The sequence below is a fragment of the Leguminivora glycinivorella genome, chromosome 21 (assembly GCF_023078275.1).
Source record: "Leguminivora glycinivorella isolate SPB_JAAS2020 chromosome 21, LegGlyc_1.1, whole genome shotgun sequence".
NCBI classification, from domain to species: domain Eukaryota; kingdom Metazoa; phylum Arthropoda; class Insecta; order Lepidoptera; family Tortricidae; genus Leguminivora; species Leguminivora glycinivorella.
This window is the reverse complement of record NC_062991.1, coordinates 229,608-248,124: the sequence shown is the minus strand read 5'-3', so window position 1 is coordinate 248,124 and position 18,517 is coordinate 229,608. Positions and strand designations below refer to the sequence as shown.

The window sequence follows — 18,517 nt, the reverse complement described above, 5'->3', positions numbered from 1 at the left end:
TAACAAGAATACTTCTAGACATTTCTACCATCGTGCGCCACGAACGTCCCCAACCCCTCAACCTAGATATCGTGGGAATATTCGCGAAATATCTTGTTCAATGCCCTTCATTCATAACTAGGGTTGTGTTATGTACTGACATCTATTGGCAAATAGTAGAACTATATTAAAAAAAAGAACATTCGTGTTAAGTTTTTTAGAAAAACTGTCTCTTAAATTGCACATAAACGACGTTCAAATTCATGATTTGTCATTATTATAATGATAAAAATAAAAGATACATCAGGTATCAGGTATTAAAAAAATATTAGTAGCTTTTTTGCTTGATTGTTTAACAGCGCCATCTAGTAGCGAATAGCTATAGCTGGTAGTGGCTATAGGTAGCTCACTCACTTGACCTTTCCCGAGTGTTCGACAAGGTTCTGCTATTCTCCGCTAGGTGTCACTTTTATCAAGAACATTCTTGTATTTTCTCGAATGCAATTCCGATCCATATAAAGATGACGACAGCGCGGCGCACAGCATCATTCGATTGTAAGATTTGTAAGCAAGCGAAGTAAGCGACTCAAGCGATTGTCAAGCGATTCATCAAGTGATCAAACTGCAATGGCGCTACTATTACTCGACGAATTACGACCCCGTCGTCTTCGGGACCAACTTTTTGGTCTCGATTTGGCGTCTGACGATTTTCTAATGGACATTTTTGACCGTCCGTCCCTGCAGCGCCGGTACTCCCGTCCTTGGCGAAATTTAGCTTTGGCAGCTCGGGATGTCGGGTCCACCATCAAAACCGACAAAGATAAGTTCCAAGTCAACATGGATGTTCAGCATTTCGCACCTGAGGAAATTTCTGTGAAAACTGCGGACGGCTGCGTGATTATTGAAGGAAAACATGAGGAGAGGAAGGATGAACACGGGTTCATATCCAGGCAGTTCAAGCGAAGGTATACCTTGCCTGAGGACTGTAACCCTGACACGGTGGAGTCAAGATTGTCATCTGATGGAGTTTTGACAGTGTTAGCGCCCAGAGCTTCGGAGAATAAAGGGGAAAGGGCGGTTCCTATCACCCTCGCTGGACCTGTGAGAAGGAAACATCATGACGAAGAAGATGCAGAAGAGAAGAAAATTGAGAATGGGGAAGTTAGGAAAGAGGAGAAATCTCCGCAGAAAAAGAGAAGACGTTAGATGCTAAGATCTTAAGATTTAGGTATAATTTCATTCCAGTATTTTCAAGACTGATTTTTCTAATAAATGTTTCGTTAAAATTAATTATGGGTTTACATTTAACTTTCCCTTTATATGTAGCTTTCCTCGCAGAAGGGCCCTGATGCTTCAAATGCAATATGAATGCTTTGAACTGACGATTTCAAAACAAGTTCGTCCTTATTGCAAATGAAGTAGGTAATGTAAGGATTGTAACTATTGTAAGGACCCTTTACGCCGTGGCTTGCGTGGGCGACGGTCGCGCGACCATCGCCGTCGCGTCTCATACTTCCATATCGATAAGGTTTGATTTCGTATGCGTCGCATCGCCGTCGCGCTACCATCGCGCGACCGTCGCCCACGCAAGCCACGGCGTTACACCCTATATATTTTTACAATGATAAAAAAAAACAAATTCTGTAAATAGTTATTTGTTTTACAAGGGGGCAAAGTTGTCGTTTAACCGCACGCGCACGTGCCAATATTGATACCCGAGCAAGCGAACGATTCCAAATATTGAACCGCGAGCGTAGCAAGTGGTTCAAAAAGTGGAATCTTGAGCGTTGCGAGGGTTTCAAGGGACGAAGGTTAAACAAACTTTGCCACCGAGTGAAACACAAAATTTTTCACCACACTAACACAAACAAAATACTGACTATGAAACATCCAATTAAATCAAATCCATCAAGTTATTCAATATTTATTGATTCAAAATCCAGCTTCAGCCAGCCGAAGACATCCTGTTAAAATTTGTATGAAATTGCTTTGCACTCTTGTGGATAAAATGCAATTTTGCTGTCTGTTTTTTGAATAGCAAAGAGAGCCTTTACCAGTAGGTTTGGTGAAAAAACATTTAAAATGATGAAAAGGAATGTGTTTGTATGAAGAACGGATTCGAGGTGGCCGTTTACTTTCTTTTCCTTACATATAATTTATGTATGTTATACAGACAGGTAAAATAAAATAAAATAACAAAATATAATTACCAATATTTATTTCAAGCAGCACTGTTGCATCATGAGAAAACAAGCTCCAAGCATCACAGCCTTCATTCCCACCCCCAAATTGGGGGAGAAACTCACCACGTAGTTATCATACAACCCCCACCCCTTCATGACTACCCCAATCTCCTCCCCCCCACTCAGCACGGTATAAATCGTGTCGTGAGGATATAACTTTTTTATAAGAAACACGACTTCACCTTGACAGTTCTTCACTTCGTACTTGTCGGAGAAGCGGGAATGTTGGATGGATCCGGCGAAGATTTTCGCGGGCGCCCAAACGTACACCTTACTTAGAAAACATTTGCAATACTTCGTTATTTGCACGACTTCGTTCCCGTATAAATTGTACAGCTTTATTTGAAACTGGCTCGCCTGGTTTTTCTGCACCCCTATGAATATTTTCTCGCCGAGGTTGTTGTAGATTGTGTAACTGACATCATGTTTTTCTATTAGTTGATGTAGCTTGTCTAGTTTTTTGGCGACGATTAGCTGGTTGAGGCTGTAGATGTACGCTAGACCGGGGAACTCAAAAACGTTGTTGGGACAACTCATCCATGTTTCTGTTAGCTGCAAGCTGGAGTTTCTTGAAAGTGTCATTTATTTTTAGTCTTCGACATTTTGCGATGTTTCTTGGTAATTTCTTTTGGCTATTTTTGGTTATAAGTACATTGTGCCGGGGTAGAGAGGTTCTGTCAACCTGACATGTTGTTTTTGAGTCATTTTTGACAATTTATTGCTTGACGGATAAAATCTCGATAAAATTGAGGATGAAAATTAAGTAAATTAATAACTCTATGATAAATCATGAAAGACTAAATATGTTTTTATTGATTTTATTAAAATTTTCAGTCTTTGTTATTATATAAGTAAATTTAATCAACTCATTTAAACATTTTGATGTAAAATGTACAAAAACTTTATTACAGCGCCATCTGCAGGTTTCAAGCAACTTTCTTTTGCGTGAACTATGAACGAGTCGACGCAGCCAGCGGTCCTTTTGCGTGACAAGCCTGGCAAAGTAGTTATTAGCATAAAAGTTAGATGGCGCTATTATCAATTACTGAAGTTGTCTTGAACTATTATTATACAGGGTGTTTTAATACTTTTAATGAACGTACCTAATACCAAACATGTTTTTCAAACTTGTCTTCTTATTGCTAAAACACTATGTTAGGTCGCGTGTTGTTAAACTAGTTAATCATTGTTTTCCTAAATCCTGATATTTTGGTCACAACATGGTTGCTGCCTGCCCTACCTAGGTTGTTAAGAGAAAATAGTTCGATCCTAGTTTTGTAGTATAAACACCTTTTTGTTAGGGTTCCGTAGTCAACTAGGAACCCTTATAGTTTCGCCATGTCTGTCTGTCCGTCCGTCCGTCCGTCCGTCCGTCCGCGGATAATCTCAGTAACCGTAAGCACTAGAAAGCTGAAATTTGGTACAAGTATGTATATATATCAATCACGCGAACAAAGTGCAAAAATAAAAAATGGTAAATTTTTTTTTATTAGGGTACTCCCCCTACATGTAAAGTGGGGGCTGATTTTTTTTTTCATTTTAACCCCAACGTGTGATATATTCTTGGATAGGTATTTAAAAATGAATAAGGGTTTACTAAGATTTTTTTTGATAATATTAATATTTTCGGAAATAATCGCTCCTAAAGGAAAAAAAAGTGCGTCCCCCCCCCCTCTAACTTTTGAACCATATGTTTAAAAAATATGAAAAAAATCACAAAAGTAGAACTTTATAAACACTTTCTAGAAAAATTGTTTTGAACTTGATAGGTTCAGTAGTTTTTGAGAAAAATACGGAAAACTACGGAACCCTACACTGAGCGTGGCCCGACACGCTCTTGGCCGGTTTTTTATCTAGAGTTCTGGACTGAAATTTTATGAATAAAATGCATCCTGACTTGTTACCTGTCACAATAATCAACACCTTGATAACTGATAAGACACCTACAAGTGACGTACGTATATACGTGCATTATATTCTTTGTCGTTAATATATATATGTATAGGAATATATATAGCCGGAATCACTCATTTTGTATTACGTTCATTGAAACACCTTGTATTCTGTGTCATTGGTAATTTATTGGTAAGAGTTTTGAATGATTCACGGTTATTTTCATTAGACTTACATTGATCGGGATATAGACCGTGATTACCTTTTTGATTTTTGTCGAGCTCCCGATATTTCGACGCAGTTGCATGCATCATGATCACGGAAAACTGACGAAGGCGGGTGGATGTTAAAGTTGTATAGACAGCGCGCGATCTACCCTCCTTCGCGCGCGTCGGCTGCGTTCACTTTCAGCGTTATCACTGGTCGCGTTCACACTCGATGGTCGAGGAGAACGCGACCGCGACGCGGTGGTGGCTCGATTTATTGGTAATTAATTTTTTGGTAATGGCAGGCTATTTTGTCAAATTTAACCTTTAATTGTATGGTAATACGAGCCCTATAATACCCGTTATCGTCAATGAAATGAAAACTTCAACGATTAACTTGAGGAAGTGACCATTTTGTAAGATAATTTTTCACTGTATGGAATTCGTTGTAGTACACCTGCCTAAATAAGTATTTGATTGGTTAGTTTAAAAAGTTAGCTCTTGCATATTATTAGGTTATAGGCTAAACATGTAGCGGTCAGCCAAGAATTTAAAGTGGTTTACCACTTTTCGACTTTAATTTAAACACATAAGGTCGAAAAGTGGTAAACCACTTTTTTGGCTGACTGTACCTACATACAAAATGGTATAAAATCACCACGCACACTTCTTATTTTCATACATTTTTCATTTTTCGTATAATAAAACGAAAATATAATTTTATAATCACCGTTATATTTCTTGAATTCATGATCTGTCAAAAGACAAACAGAACAATACAGGACAAAACTGTCAAATACAAATATAAAATTCACGAGTATATTTAGCTGTTTAGCGCGGAAACTATTAGAGTCAGACTAAGCTAACTTGGCAGTTTTGTTGATAGCAATTTTATACCAGTTTGACGTTAAAATAATACTCGAACAGTGCTATCAAAATCGCTGCAAAGTTATCTTGGCTTGATTCTACCTACACACTATCGAATTAGACCTCCAATTCGTTTTTGTCAAGTGCCTAATCCAATTAATTTCGATTTCGTCACTCATTTAGAATTATTTCTTTATTTCTTAGGTTTCGCCTAGGTTGGCCATACAAATAGACCCCCCCCCCCCCCCCCCCCCTCCCTGGGGCCTGTGCATTGACTACGTGACCTACCCTCCCCCTGGATCCGCCCTTGTATGGCACATTCGGTATTCGTCATCAATTCATCATTACCTTGCGCAAGGACAAATAATACTCCTGACGAAAGTAAAGTATAGAAAATGGGTAGGAAATGAAAGCAAAATGGGACGAATTTAAGTGGCAACCTACACTCAGGCGACGCATGTCTTAAGATGCGGAGCGGACGTAAGCGCCACGCCGCCCGGAAGCAAAATGGGACGAATTTAAGCGGCAACCCACACTCAGGCGACGCATGTCTTAAGAAGCGGAACGGACGTCAGCGGTGTAATTTAAAAAACGTCTCCTCAGTACATTTTGTATAGGAAGGACGTAAGACGCGCCCCAGGTCCTCGCCTGTGTGTGCCCCTAAGAACGTGACAAAAAACGATGTAATGGAACGATCTTATGCGATATTGTGGGTAGGTCTACAGCGGGTTTACGTGTCGTAGTACATATAGTCGATCAGCAAGGAGCTGGCCAGGAGCAGGGCTTTCTCTTCCACTGAGAGATCTTTTTGGAACGCCAGCCCGAATCTGAACAAAAACAAGACAAGTTAATAAAATAATACCTAAATATTGCAGTTTCACAATTGAACCAAATCCAATCCGAAGTCTGTCTAAAATATTCAGGAAAATAGTTACAGAAGAAACATGCTAGGAGCTAAGGAAACCACAGATCTCACTAGAAATCGCCTCAAATAGACAGAAATAATTTTTAAGAAAAAAAACCACCTTCCTTTGGGGTTCTGGTGATAGATACTTTCAAATGTTGGATTATGTTATCAATTCGTCTGTATATTTTTTAATGTTTATTATTCGATATCTCCGTCATTTCTGAACCAATTTTGAAATTTGGATGATTCTGAAGTACTTACAGATGAGAATGATTATCAGAACGGAACTCTAACCAGGGGCGGCTCACTCTTCATCAGCAGTTCCACTGCACCAAATGTCACTGATCTGGACGTAAGTGCATGCTGTTCTTATAAAAATACCAAAGTCACTATAAGTGTGCCGTTCAGATTTGAGGAGTTCCGTTCTGACCATCATCAGCAGTTCCACTGCACCATATGTCACTGTTCTGGACGTAAGTGCATGCTGTTCTTATAAAAATACCAAAGTCACTATAAGTGTGCCGTTCAAATTTGAGGAGTTCCATTCTGACCATAATCAGGAGTTCCAATGCACCAAATGTCACTGTTCCGTACGTAAATGCATGCTGTTCCCTTAAAAACACAAAAATCACCATATGTATGCCTTTCAGATTTGAGGAGTTCCCTCGATTTCTCCAGGATCCCACCACCAGAACTGGGTTCTGAGAAAAATGGGACCAATCTGTATGCATATACATTCAATAAAAAAAAAATTTTCAAAATCGGTCTAGTAACGAAGGAGATATCGAGGAACAAACATTTAAAAAAAAAAACAGACGAATTGAGAACCCCTTCCCTTGAGATTTGGAAGGCGGTTAAAAATAGGAGAGTGTGCCACAAGTGCCACAACGTAGCAAATCGAGATTTTTACCATGAGCCTCATCATTAGACACGTGGAGGTGACACGATCTCCCCCCCTACGATCCTAAGATCCTTCAGGCTGTTCAATGAACATTGAATGAACAGCCTGAAGGATCTTAGGATCGTAGGGGGGTGATTGCACAAAAGATCCCTATGGGTCGAAGTGTATCCGTAAGGGCCACCACAGATATAAGACCATGCCGTCCTACTCTAACACATACTTATTCAGCGTGAGGGAGCGGAACAGCGCATGCGCGAGCTCCTTCCAGCGCTTCCACGTGCTGCCGACCAAAGTGTCGTGCCGTCCTGCTCTAACACATACTTGTCTAATGTTGGCGAGCGGAACAGCGCATACGCGAGCCCGCTCCAGCGTTTCCAGGTGCTGCCGACCAGAGTGTCGTGCCGTCCTGCTCTAACACATACTTGTTTAATGTTGGCGAGCGGAACAGCGCATGCGCGAGCCCGCTCCAGCGTTTCCAGGTGCTGCCGACCAGAGTGTCGTGCCGTCCTGCTCTAACACATACTTGTCTAAAGTTGGCGAGCGGAACAGCGCATGCGCGAGCCCCCTCCAGCGTTTCCAGGTGCTGCCAACCCGTACGCCCGCGGGCCCTACGATATCGAAGTGAAGGTCGCGGTAGATGCCCAGTGTGTTAGACGGCCCTGGGTGAAAAAGTTTGAAAATGAAATGAAAACACACATAAATAGTTATTTGTTTTACTAGTACAAGGGGGCAATAATTATTTTATTAATACTCGTAATATCGACGAGCAAGTGAAAAATTGGGCTAAATTTTTTCAACAAAGTTTGGGGAAGTACTTCCAACTTTGTGTCTTATCAAGATTATGCCCTTGTATCGGCAGTATGACAGTTATTTACCACATTAAATGTATCTCCTTTCATAGATCATGGGCTCCACTAATCCACTTGGTAATCTGACCAAGGAACAAGAAAGGCCAAGTAGTCAAGGCACTAAAATTAATCAGTATGACTACTTAACCTTGCACGCAGATGACGCAGAACAGGTCCTCTCCATCCGGTCCCTTGATGGAGTAGCACAGTTCCACGGTGTCCAGAGCTGCTGTATTGCGTTTATTCTATACTCCACAATAAGCCGCTACACTTCATCTCTCTGGTACAGAACTTGCACGGAGAAGAGGTCCTCTCGCTTTACGGGGTCCAGATCTGCTGTACTGTGTCTATACTCCACAATAAGCTACTATACTCCATTTCCCTGGCACAGACCTTGCACGGAGAAGAGGTTCTCTCCATCCGGACCCTTGATGAAGTAGCACGGCTTCACGGGGGTCCAAATCTGCTCGATGGTGCCGATCAGTTTGTCCGGGGGAGAGTATACCTGCCCAAGGAAACACATAGATCAGTCAAATGTTCCTATAACCGAGATGCATAAGTACATTATATCCGGGTCAAGACGAGTGAGTGTGTCATAAGGGGAAGAGTGTCTGGCCTTCGCATTTGACCTGTTTAAACCAATGATCAGTGTTTATTGAGTTACCACTAATCGTAAGTAGCAAGTAGCAAAAGTATGAACTCGCAAAATACCTGAGACAATGAGAAGGGACAAATATGAAGCCCAGACACACTTCATCTTTTCATCATGTTAGTCCTCGAGTTGCCAATGTTGGTATGGAATTGAACCAGCGTCCACTGCTATCGGGCCTGAGCCATTCGGCCATTTGGTTCACGGCGGCCCAAATCAAATAATTGCATTAGTTACTGAACGCTTGTGGCCATAGCGCCCCCTGGGTACGACCAACCACCTAAAGGTTTATCTAAAAGAGATCGCTTTTTATCGGTAAGACCGTTGGTTGGTTATCATTACTTGTGTTGCTGCTTTCTTTTACCTACTTATTGAAGGTGGAAGGATGAGATGATGGGATCATCTACCAGCTGGCTACATTATACGCTGTAGCTGGCGTGACCCTGGCGGTGAAGGCAAAATGTCTCTCAGGATCTTGATGACTTCTTCTCCAGCCCTGTTCCTCTTGAGCTAGTCACAGCCACCTGCTGGCTACATTATACCTGCATCCGCTGCAGCTGGCACGGCGTGACCCTGGTGGTGAAGGTAAAAGGTCTCTCAGGATCCTGATGACTTCTTCTCCAGCCCTGTTCCTCTTGAGCTAGTCACAGCTGCCAGCTGGCTACATATACCTGCATCCGCTGCAGCTGGCACGGCGTGACTCTGGTGGTGAAGGCGAAGGGTCTCAGGATTCTGATGACTTCTTCTCCAGCCTTGTTCAGGATCTTGAGCTGGCAGGGGCGAAGGCCGTAGCAGAGGAACCCGAGCCACCAACTGATAAAACAATTGTTAAGGCTACAAAAAGACAAAGAAAATATTATGTAATAAATATTCATGTGAGCAAGTTTGATGTTATTTATTTTCTTCGTGCATAGCTATTTGTATTTTTGTTGTTTTGCACAAGGGAAAAGCGAAAAGAAGAAAAGGAGTATAAAAAAAGTGGATGTACTAACGTGTTCTCTTCAAGCACGGAGTAAGTCAGCGCGCTGTCAGCAGCCTTAAAAAATAAAAATGTTATCACCACAACTATGAAAGGAGAAAAATCCCTTTCTGATGGGTTGGTTGTAATATCCTTGTATTTAGGGTCAGAGCCCGGCAACTCACGCCTGTCTTTCCAAAAGGAATAAGCAGAGTACATGAAACGCATAAGTTTCGGTGCCACTCTTAGTAATTTCTTGCACTACAATCATATTCAAAACTTCTATTCTTTAAATCCTCTGGAAGTCTGGAAGAGATCGCTTACATTACAGCAGTAAGACCGCATGTATGTTTAGCACGGGCAACACAATTCCAAGCAATTTTCATACCATTGCCGCGTTTGCTCCATAGTTAGTTGGTGCATATCACAGAACTAAATCAAGATAGAAGGAAAATGCTCGGCGATTAACAGCGAAACCGAGCGTGTAATGAAATGAAATGAAATGAAATGAAATATTTTTTATTTTGCTTGAAATATGGTACAAAAGTTGTTCAGACAATATTATAAATAGGTAACACATATTTCACCATCATCGGGCATGCAAAAATATCTTAACCTACAATTAAAACTAAGTCTATACAATTATAGTCAAGGCCAACTTCAGTCAAAAGATGACATGTATTCCTCTATGGAATAGAAAGCTTGTTGTACAAGCCAAGCTTTTAGTTTTACTTTAAACGTTTTCAAAGGCAACAGTTTAATATCATCACGCAGTCTATTATAGATCTTGATACTCATACAAAAGGTGTTTTTACTATATAAAGCTGTTCTTTTGCAAGGTATTGCTAGCCTGTCAGGGTATCTCGTGTTAAAATTACATATATCTTTATACGTCTTGAAAAGTTCTGGATGCATTTTAACAAATAAACATATTTCGTAAATATATATACAAGGCACTGTCATTAACATAAGGTCTTTGTACAGAGGTCTGCAAGATGTCATAATATCAACATCACATATTGCCCTGATGCATTGCTTCTGAGCTATCAGTGCTCGGATTGCATGGTGCGAATTTCCCCATAAAATAATAGCGTACCTAAGTATGGAGCCAACATAGCCATGATACGCTTGTATGGCTGCTTTCTTACTACAAGTTTTCACTAACCTCCACAAAGCATATACAAATGAGTTTATATGTAACGTTTTGTGTCGAGCCTATGACGTCACGAGTGTACTTTAGTGATGGGAACGTTGTCGCCGCGTAACCCATTCGATCGATTGTGGAGGTTGCGTGCGGGATGCCCGCCGAAGTTAAAAATATCGGATGTTCATCTTCGTTGTGAAATGAAGTAAGTATATACCTGTATTCGTGTGATGACAAACAATTCACTAGTAGGTATATAATTTGCCTAAGGCCAGGAACAAAGATTTTAGTAGGTAGGTATTAATACTAGTTAATATTTCGTAATATTTTTAAGAAAATCGACCATGTACTCACAGCATTATCCTCATGTTATTTGTTACAACTTTTAGTAATATGTAAATATAATTAACCATTAACACATTTTTAGAGTTATTTTTATTCATAATAAATATAGAGCGTATTATGTTTGTATTTGTTTTTCTGCCGACCACAAATTCAACGTTAATACCGTAACTGTAACCTATTTTAAAGTTAAATTTACTTTTCACTCGTACTTTATATGTATAGTTTCATAACAATATAAAAACATAATTATAATTTCCACTGCTTCGCAAAATCGATTTAAATCGAATAAGGAAATCGCAGCACACATGACGATATAGTTCCGTGGTGCACCACTATTCTTAAGTTCGACGTGAGTTCGACGGACAAAATAATAAATCTACCTTCACTTTGTCTCGACAGTTTGAATAGCCTATTTTTAGATCGCTTGTTTTAAACGCACGCCAAGTCGGACTCGTCAAATTAAAGCCGCAATGGAAAACTAGTTTGACGGCCGTACGTCAGCTAATGTTTTGATGATAAAAATAGGAAAATCGTATTTTTTATTTAATAAAAAATATTTTAGGACAAATGGTACTTATTACCGATGATAGGAAACACTTTGTTTAACACCCTTGCTTTTATTGGTGGTGTTTGAACAGTTAATTATCGAATACCGACCCATTTTGTATTTTTCACTGTATGTCACTCGCGGGCAGCGGTCGGGAGCAGACTGACTTGCGCGGCGAACAATGTTGCTCGCTATTTAACTTTTTCGCACGCGAAGTAGATACACTTTTTCCTTCTATCTTGATTTAGTTCTGTGGTGCATATGAAACAAACGCGGCAATGGCATGTAAATTGCTGGCAATTGTAGTTCCTGTGCAACAGGACCGTAATGTAATTCGGTTATCTTTGTGGTGCAATAATAGTATATCGTGCAACAAGGGAGGTAAGGGGCATTTTGTCAACAAGTGTCAATAACTCGCGACAGCCGCTGGCTGGAGAGAGTTATAAGAAGGCCTTTGGGAATAAAATAGTACATTATTCTTCAGTACACATCTGCAATGAGACCTTTAAACAGCTAATGTGATGAAAATAATATTTTACTTGCTTACTTAAGGGGTTGAAAGAAACCAGTAGGTATCTTTCCTGTATAAGTATTATTTGAAGATGTACCTTGATGATGTACCGGCTCCGCTGGCTCTGCAGGCTGAGGAGTTGCTTCATGGCCACCTTCTTGGTGATCATCAGCTTCTCCACGCCGGCCAGGTCTTGGATGCCGAAGGCTGCTGATGCTTCCGTCAGCTCGATGACTTCTTTTGATATCTGAATTTTAAAAAAGTATACTCGTAGCAACTTAGCCACAGAATTAAATAATTGAAAAAAAAACCTGAAATGCCCCTTGATCATAATCCAAGATTTCGCACTTCTTTCACATTACGTAAGGTATAAACTCACGAATGTATTTCCAAAGGGAGTATGAGGAGCACATGAAACCGTTCAGTGCCACTTTTAGTGCGTTTTCACATTATCCGATCCGATATTGGATGTAGGACCGATATCCCATATTAAGCCGCTGTCTTTGATTTTTGCCTTTGAAATCCTTTCTACTACATCCGATATCGGATCGGATAATGTGAAAACGCACTTAGCAGGGTTGTTATACACTACATCAGTAAATGCGAGTTATTTGTATAGTTAGTTTGTTGAGTTAGTGTATAGTTAAGTGACATCTAGCGACAATCACGTGTCAATCACGCGTCAACTAGTGTAAATTATCAGTACTGCTACTTGTCAATAGATATTGCAATGCAACGAACGAAGAGTCTAATGCTCACAATTTTTAGCTAATATTACAATAGTAATAATCAGTATTCTGTTTTCGATTCCTTTTGCTTGTAATTTTTGGCAGACGAGACACTGTGACACCTAGTATCGAGTAGTGGCACTGATAATTCACGCTATTTGACGCGTGATTGTCGCTAGATGTCACTTAACTATGTCTATACAAATAACACGCATTTACTGATGTATGGAGTTACAACCACGGTGTTTTCACTCAAAGGAAATAGTAAATCCGATGTACTTTGGATATACTTGGGGAACACGACAATAGAGGGCGCGAAAAACAATTGAATTATTCTATAAATTCCTGTCTAATCTGTGATACCAATTCCATGTTTCCGTTACGCGCAATTAACAAAATAAAAGATATGACAAAAATAATGTTGTATTATTTTTAATTAGCCTTTTAAAATGTTATTAATTATAATTAACAAAAAAAAAACAAATATTATCTAAAGTTTTTGTTCTTAAATTGGTCCGTTTTAAAATCTGAAGGTGCGAAACTTTTATGATAAACTTTAAAAAAGAGGCATGGAACGGAATGTTTTTTTTTTCAAAGCCGCCACGCCATTATTTCAATTCTTCACTTTCTTGTGATGTTCGATGCTTTGCTTTGCTAGAAAGAACTTTAAAATTATGATGTTGAACTATACAACGACTGTGCTTGCCCTGGACTCCGATAAATCTGCTTTTTGTGAATATACCGGCTCTGCTCAACGGATTTTGATTTGCTCGTTAGATTCGTTTGTCGTAACAATGGTTATAAGTGCTGTGTGTTGTGTACTTAATTGCGGTAAAACGCGTAAGTATTTCATCTTTTCTAGCTACGAGTATAATACATAAATCTAGAATAAAAGTCTGACCTCGTTGAAATTCACTTCACTTATGAAACTGATACAAAATAGTAGGGGAAAGTTTTTCGATTTGAGGCCGGAATTTGATTTCTTTGTCTCATAAAAGCCTTTTATCCTGAATAGCAAAGGGATCTATTGCCATATAAAAATAGTTTATAAAAATTACCACTTGCTCCAAATTTGCTCGCATTCAGTATGTATTTTCGCAAATCTATGAAGTTCCAATAAGACCTATCAAAATACAATCTGTATGTTTTTTTTCAGGATTAGATAATATGATTCTTCACCAATGACCCAATCCAATTATTGAGCCTGACTGGTTTCTTCTTCTAATGGCAGTGATGTGTTAGCAATGGAAAACTGTGTCATACTCACTTTAAGAAAAAATATAATACTTCAAGCGGAAGGCTCCGTTTTACCCATTTCTCTATTGAGGTCTTGGGGTATGGTAAGTTTTAGCTTTTAAATTTAAGATGTTACAATAATAATTTAACATTTGATGACTGGTCTGGCCTATCAGGTGTTAATCCTACCTGCAAAGCTGCGGTCCTGGATTCAAATCCCGGTATTGGTATTTATTTGTGTGAGCATAGATTTTTGTTCTTATGTCTAGTCTGTTCCGAAAGAGAAGAGTCGTGGAGCATTCATTTATTTTTTTAATTTATAGCTTTAATTGAATATACTTTATTATATGATTTATATGGTTGTCTAATATTTCGGAATTAAATTGAATATATTTATATGTATATTTTTTTCAGGAATTGATAAGCAAACCACATTGCTGCAATTTCCAATCAATGTTCAAGAACCAATGCAAGATGATCAAGTACCCAGAGCCCCTTTGAGGAACATCACCAATCAGTACCCCCACGGCGGCTACTAATCTCAGATCTCAGCCGTCAGCTTCAGGTCAGTCAAATGTAGTTGATTCTATATAGTAGTATCAATAATATATTATGTATTCACTTTGACAAAAACTAGAATACTTCATCTGGAAGACTAGACTCGACTTGGTCAGTGCTATTGCAATTCCAGCAATCACACTGAAAAAGTGGAAAAATTGTTTTTATTAGGGTACATTAGGGTAATATTTACCCGTTGCCTCTTACATTTACCTAGTTATATTCAATTCTTATAACATTACTGTTTAAGTACTAATATTTCAGCATTAAATTAGTTAAATATATTATGTATATGTATTTCAGGAATTGATAAGCAAGCAAACCGCATCGCTGCAATTTGCTAGCAATATTCAAGAACCGATGCAAGATGATCAAATACCCAGAGCCCCTTTGAGGAACATCACTGATGTCAGTTCTCAGCCGTCAACTTCAGGTCAGTTGAAATAAGTTTATTCTATATAGTAATATCAATAACATAATGTGTATTTTTCATCACATTTGCTGCTAAAAGGTCTTCTTGCATCTACGTGTACTGAACGAGTACTACATCATACCATTTTATTCCTAAAAGAGGGATAAGAAAAATAAATACCATCATGTCAAGCATTTTCGTTGCACTGAGAGAATTTGACTATTAAGCTATAGGTACCTACACAGTATAGAAACAGTCTCGTGTCTATAATTCACTCCAGGTTGTCCTTATCAATATCACCCTAGCCTCCCCTGTTGCACAATGCACTATTTTAATATGGATGATAAAGCCCAGAAACATATTTAAAGTTTTGGATGACGTTAAGTTATTTTAGTCACACTTGTACATCAAATGTATGTAATGTATATGAAATATCTAGTACCGTATTTAAGTTTTTTATATTTTTAACTCCACACGACTGCCTAGTGATATCTAACAGCTCCTATATTACAGAATTTATTTCAGGTCACGCGCCACGACACATACCCCGATTTTTCACGGAAGCTAGCAGTTTGGCCAAACAAATAAAAAACCTTACTGAGACAAAAGAAAAATATTCTGTAAGATTAAAAAAAAGCTTATGTGTCTATCCACAAACACATCTTTTCAAAAGGCTATTAGGAGTTTCATCGTTGAACATCTTCTCTTCACCACACCCACACACACTCTCTCTCTCTCTTTCTTGATTCTTTGAACTAATAAGAAAGGTCCATTTTATTCATAAGAGTGCAAAGTAATTTGATTCAAATTTTAAATTGAAGTTCTAAACTGCTGGTAGAATGTACCTTTTAGTAATGATTTTGAATTGGAAATGTTTATTTAATTGTTGAAATGTTTTTTTACAGTTCGTTTATTGCTCGTGTTGGTGTGGTGAAAATTGTCGGTAGGAAACACTGCGCTTGAAATAATTAAGACGCATTAGGAGAAGTAATTCTCTAAACGCTTTCGACTAGTTCTTTCCTGGTTTTTGAAGCTAAGTAGTATCACCACCAATTACGTAACTATAAAACATATTTTAAAATAAATTATTAAAAACTATTCCCCTGCTTCATTGTTTTATTATATTCCTGATTTCCTACTGGTCTAGGCATTGTGTGAACTTCTGTAGCAGTTTCCTGGTGAGAAATGCATTGAAGGTTCACACATGATAACTGTAATCGGGTTCTGTTTGCTCAGACTCAGGCTAAATTCAGAGGAACGCGCGGCAACGCGCGATTTTTTCGCCGCCCGCGCGGTAAAAAATTGTTACAAAATCAAATGTGCTGTTTACATGACCGATCACAAGCGGCAACGCGCGGTCATGTACACAACGCCATTAATTTTGTTACAATCTTAAACCGCGCGGTGAGAAAATCGCGCATCGCCGCGTGTTCATCTGAACATAGCCTCAGAATGCAAAACATCAATCCTATTTAAAAAGCCCGCCGTAAATATGTGGCGTTCCATGTCTAAAGGACCCACATGCTTAATATGCTATAAGGTACCTGCAGGCGTGGAAAGTCACATGAAAAGTTGCGGGAAATTAACAATAGATGGCGCTGCAATCGAAAATCGTGACTGATAACTCTATACCATTCTATTCAATATACTCTATGGTTACAACTTCCAGTAGGCCTAGCACATGATGGCCGCGGGAGTATGTCGCCGCGAGATAGATGACACGTCTTTGTCTAATTGTATTAATGACATAAGGACAGGTAGTCTATCTCGCGGCGACATACTCCCGCGGCCATCATGTGCTAGGCCTACAGTTCTTTTTTGCAGTGACAGGTAGCTGGCCCATCGCTCACACCACTATTGAACCCATGTCGCAGTCTAGAAATCTACTGTGGGACACTAGAAGGAAAGAGGGTGGTGAAATGATTACCCGTCACAACACGGGCAGTCCATTTCCACGGGAGTTAGTGAACAAACGGACGGAGTGGCCAAAGTGGGTTGGAGATAAAATAAATAAATATTATAGGACATTCTTACACAGATTGACTGAGTCCCACGGTAAGCTCAAGAAGGCTTGTGTTGTGGGTACTCACACAACGATATATGTAATATACAAATACTTATATACATATTTAGAAAACATCCATGACTCAGGAACAAATAACTGTGCTCATCACACAAATAAATGCCCTTACCGGGATTCGAACCCGGGACCGCGGCGTAGCAGGCAGGGTCACTACCGACTGGGCCAGACTGGTCAGGAGATGGTCGCAAGTTCGTTGATGAGACCTGGTTTGCGGCACTTGCTGACAAAAGGGAAAGAAGACACCATAGCGAAACGTTGCAATCGGTTGCAAGCTTCCCTTGTCAGATGTGTGGCAAAAGATGTCGCTCTCGCATAGGTATCTTTAGCCATCAAAAGCGATGTCTATCGGACGTTGCACCATAAATCGTCTGAAATAGATGCTAAGGCCAGTAGTAGTGAAGACGTACATACTTTCTGATCATCAAAAGGCTGCAAAAGCTGCAACGGCTCCAGGGTTTGTAAAGGCTCCTGGGCCTGCAAAGGCTCTAAATTCTTCAAAGGTTCCAAGGCCTGCAGAGGCTCCAAGGTCTGTGGAGGTCCCAAGTTCTTCAAAGGTTCTAAGGTGATCAACGGCTCCAAGGTTTGTATAGGCTCCAAGATCTGTGAAGCCTCCATGGTCTGCAAAGGTTTCTGGTCATCCTTCTCAGGTTCCGTTTCCGGAGGCCCCATGGCGAAATCTTCTGTTGAATTTGATAAACGGTTCTCCAAAATGGTTGACAATGACGTTGTCAAGATGAAGTTGTTTAATAGAGAATAGGAGAGTGTTTGAAGAGGTTGTAATTGACGGCGAAAAGAAGATTTTGTTCTCTTGCTGAAAGATTAACATTTTGAAAAAACTCCCGACCGCGACATAGTAGACCGATTTTCATGAAACATGGCTAAGAACACTCCCGACTAAGTCAGCTTTCAGACAAAAAAAAACTAAATCTAAATCGGTTCATCCGTTCGGGAGCTACGATGCCACAGACAGACACACACACAGACAGACAGACAAACAGACAGACACGTCAAACTTATAACACCCCGTCGTTTTTGCGTCGGGGGTTAAAAATATAGTTTTTTGCAAAATAGAACTTTTAAATAGTAAAAAAATCGTAAATGACTATAAAGTAGGATTGTTGCCAAGAATGCCGAGAGATTCGTTATTTATTCTATTCTGGTTTTGGTGTGATTTTCATTATAGGTTTTTGGGTTAGCCTCCTCCAAGCGTCCGGGCAGGGAGAATAGAGGTATAAGGTATATTCTGTCAAACAAGTCTGTCAGTAAATAAGAACTAAGAAAACTATAGGTATCCTTTTCTCTAGCACCCTAAAGAAAAGGATGCATATAGTATTCTTTGTTCTTATTTACTGACAGAATTGGTTGACAGAATATATATTTCTAATCTCCATACGTCCATACGTCCGGGTCTAGAAGTTTAAAAAGATAAGTAGACATATTTGACACATGTTTGTCACGTTTGTGTATCGTTTGTTACTGGTTTGATGGTTTGTTAGTAAATG

At 39.5% G+C, this 18,517-nt stretch overlaps 3 protein-coding genes and 1 long non-coding RNA gene across 5 annotated transcripts; 2 read left to right on the top strand and 2 right to left on the bottom strand.

Annotated features, from left to right (window-relative positions):
• The first annotated feature begins 549 nt into the window (after positions 1-549).
• Positions 550-1,281, top strand: LOC125237418 (protein lethal(2)essential for life-like). The gene has a single exon (XM_048144471.1). The coding sequence runs from the start codon at positions 607-609 to the stop codon at positions 1,183-1,185; it is 579 nt and encodes a 192-aa protein (XP_048000428.1). The 5' UTR covers positions 550-606; the 3' UTR covers positions 1,186-1,281.
• A 914-nt stretch (positions 1,282-2,195) lies between these two features.
• LOC125237287 (phospholipid scramblase 2-like) lies at positions 2,196-2,917 on the bottom strand. Its single transcript, XM_048144276.1, has one exon. The coding sequence runs from the start codon at positions 2,802-2,804 to the stop codon at positions 2,196-2,198; it is 609 nt and encodes a 202-aa protein (XP_048000233.1). The 5' UTR covers positions 2,805-2,917.
• A 2,566-nt stretch (positions 2,918-5,483) lies between these two features.
• On the bottom strand, positions 5,484-17,698 carry LOC125237596 (phospholipid scramblase family member 5-like). 2 transcript variants are annotated; one of them, XM_048144736.1, is made up of 7 exons: positions 17,427-17,698; positions 12,096-12,245; positions 9,486-9,529; positions 9,165-9,327; positions 8,238-8,349; positions 7,520-7,655; positions 5,484-6,015 (listed from the first exon to the last, which is right to left on the bottom strand). In XM_048144736.1, the coding sequence occupies exons 1-7, from the start codon at positions 17,682-17,684 to the stop codon at positions 5,919-5,921; spliced, it is 960 nt and encodes a 319-aa protein (XP_048000693.1). In that variant the 5' UTR covers positions 17,685-17,698; the 3' UTR covers positions 5,484-5,918. The 2 variants fall into 2 exon arrangements, with proteins under 2 accessions (XP_048000693.1, XP_048000694.1); XM_048144737.1 differs by having other exon boundaries at positions 9,165-9,306.
• LOC125237597 lies at positions 13,461-16,038 on the top strand. Its single transcript, XR_007178353.1, has 5 exons — positions 13,461-13,566; positions 13,883-14,066; positions 14,377-14,527; positions 14,824-14,953; positions 15,458-16,038. It is a non-coding gene; the product is annotated as an uncharacterized LOC125237597 (long non-coding RNA).
• Positions 17,699-18,517: the final 819 nt, after the last annotated feature.

Excerpts from the sequence above, each read along its gene's own strand:
- LOC125237596 (XM_048144736.1), bottom strand. The coding sequence starts at position 17,684 with ATGGGGCCTCCGGAAACGGAACCTGAGAAGGATGACCAGAAACCTTTG. Across the intron at positions 12,246-17,426 it reads AGCCTTTTGATGATCAGAAA|ATATCAAAAGAAGTCATCGA; the intron begins GTATGTACGTCT and ends TTTAAAATTCAG. Across the intron at positions 9,530-12,095 it reads GGAGCCGGTACATCATCAAG|GCTGCTGACAGCGCGCTGAC; the intron begins GTACATCTTCAA and ends TTATTTTTTAAG.
- LOC125237418 (XM_048144471.1), top strand. The coding sequence starts at position 607 with ATGGCGCTACTATTACTCGACGAATTACGACCCCGTCGTCTTCGGGAC.
- LOC125237287 (XM_048144276.1), bottom strand. The coding sequence starts at position 2,804 with ATGACACTTTCAAGAAACTCCAGCTTGCAGCTAACAGAAACATGGATG.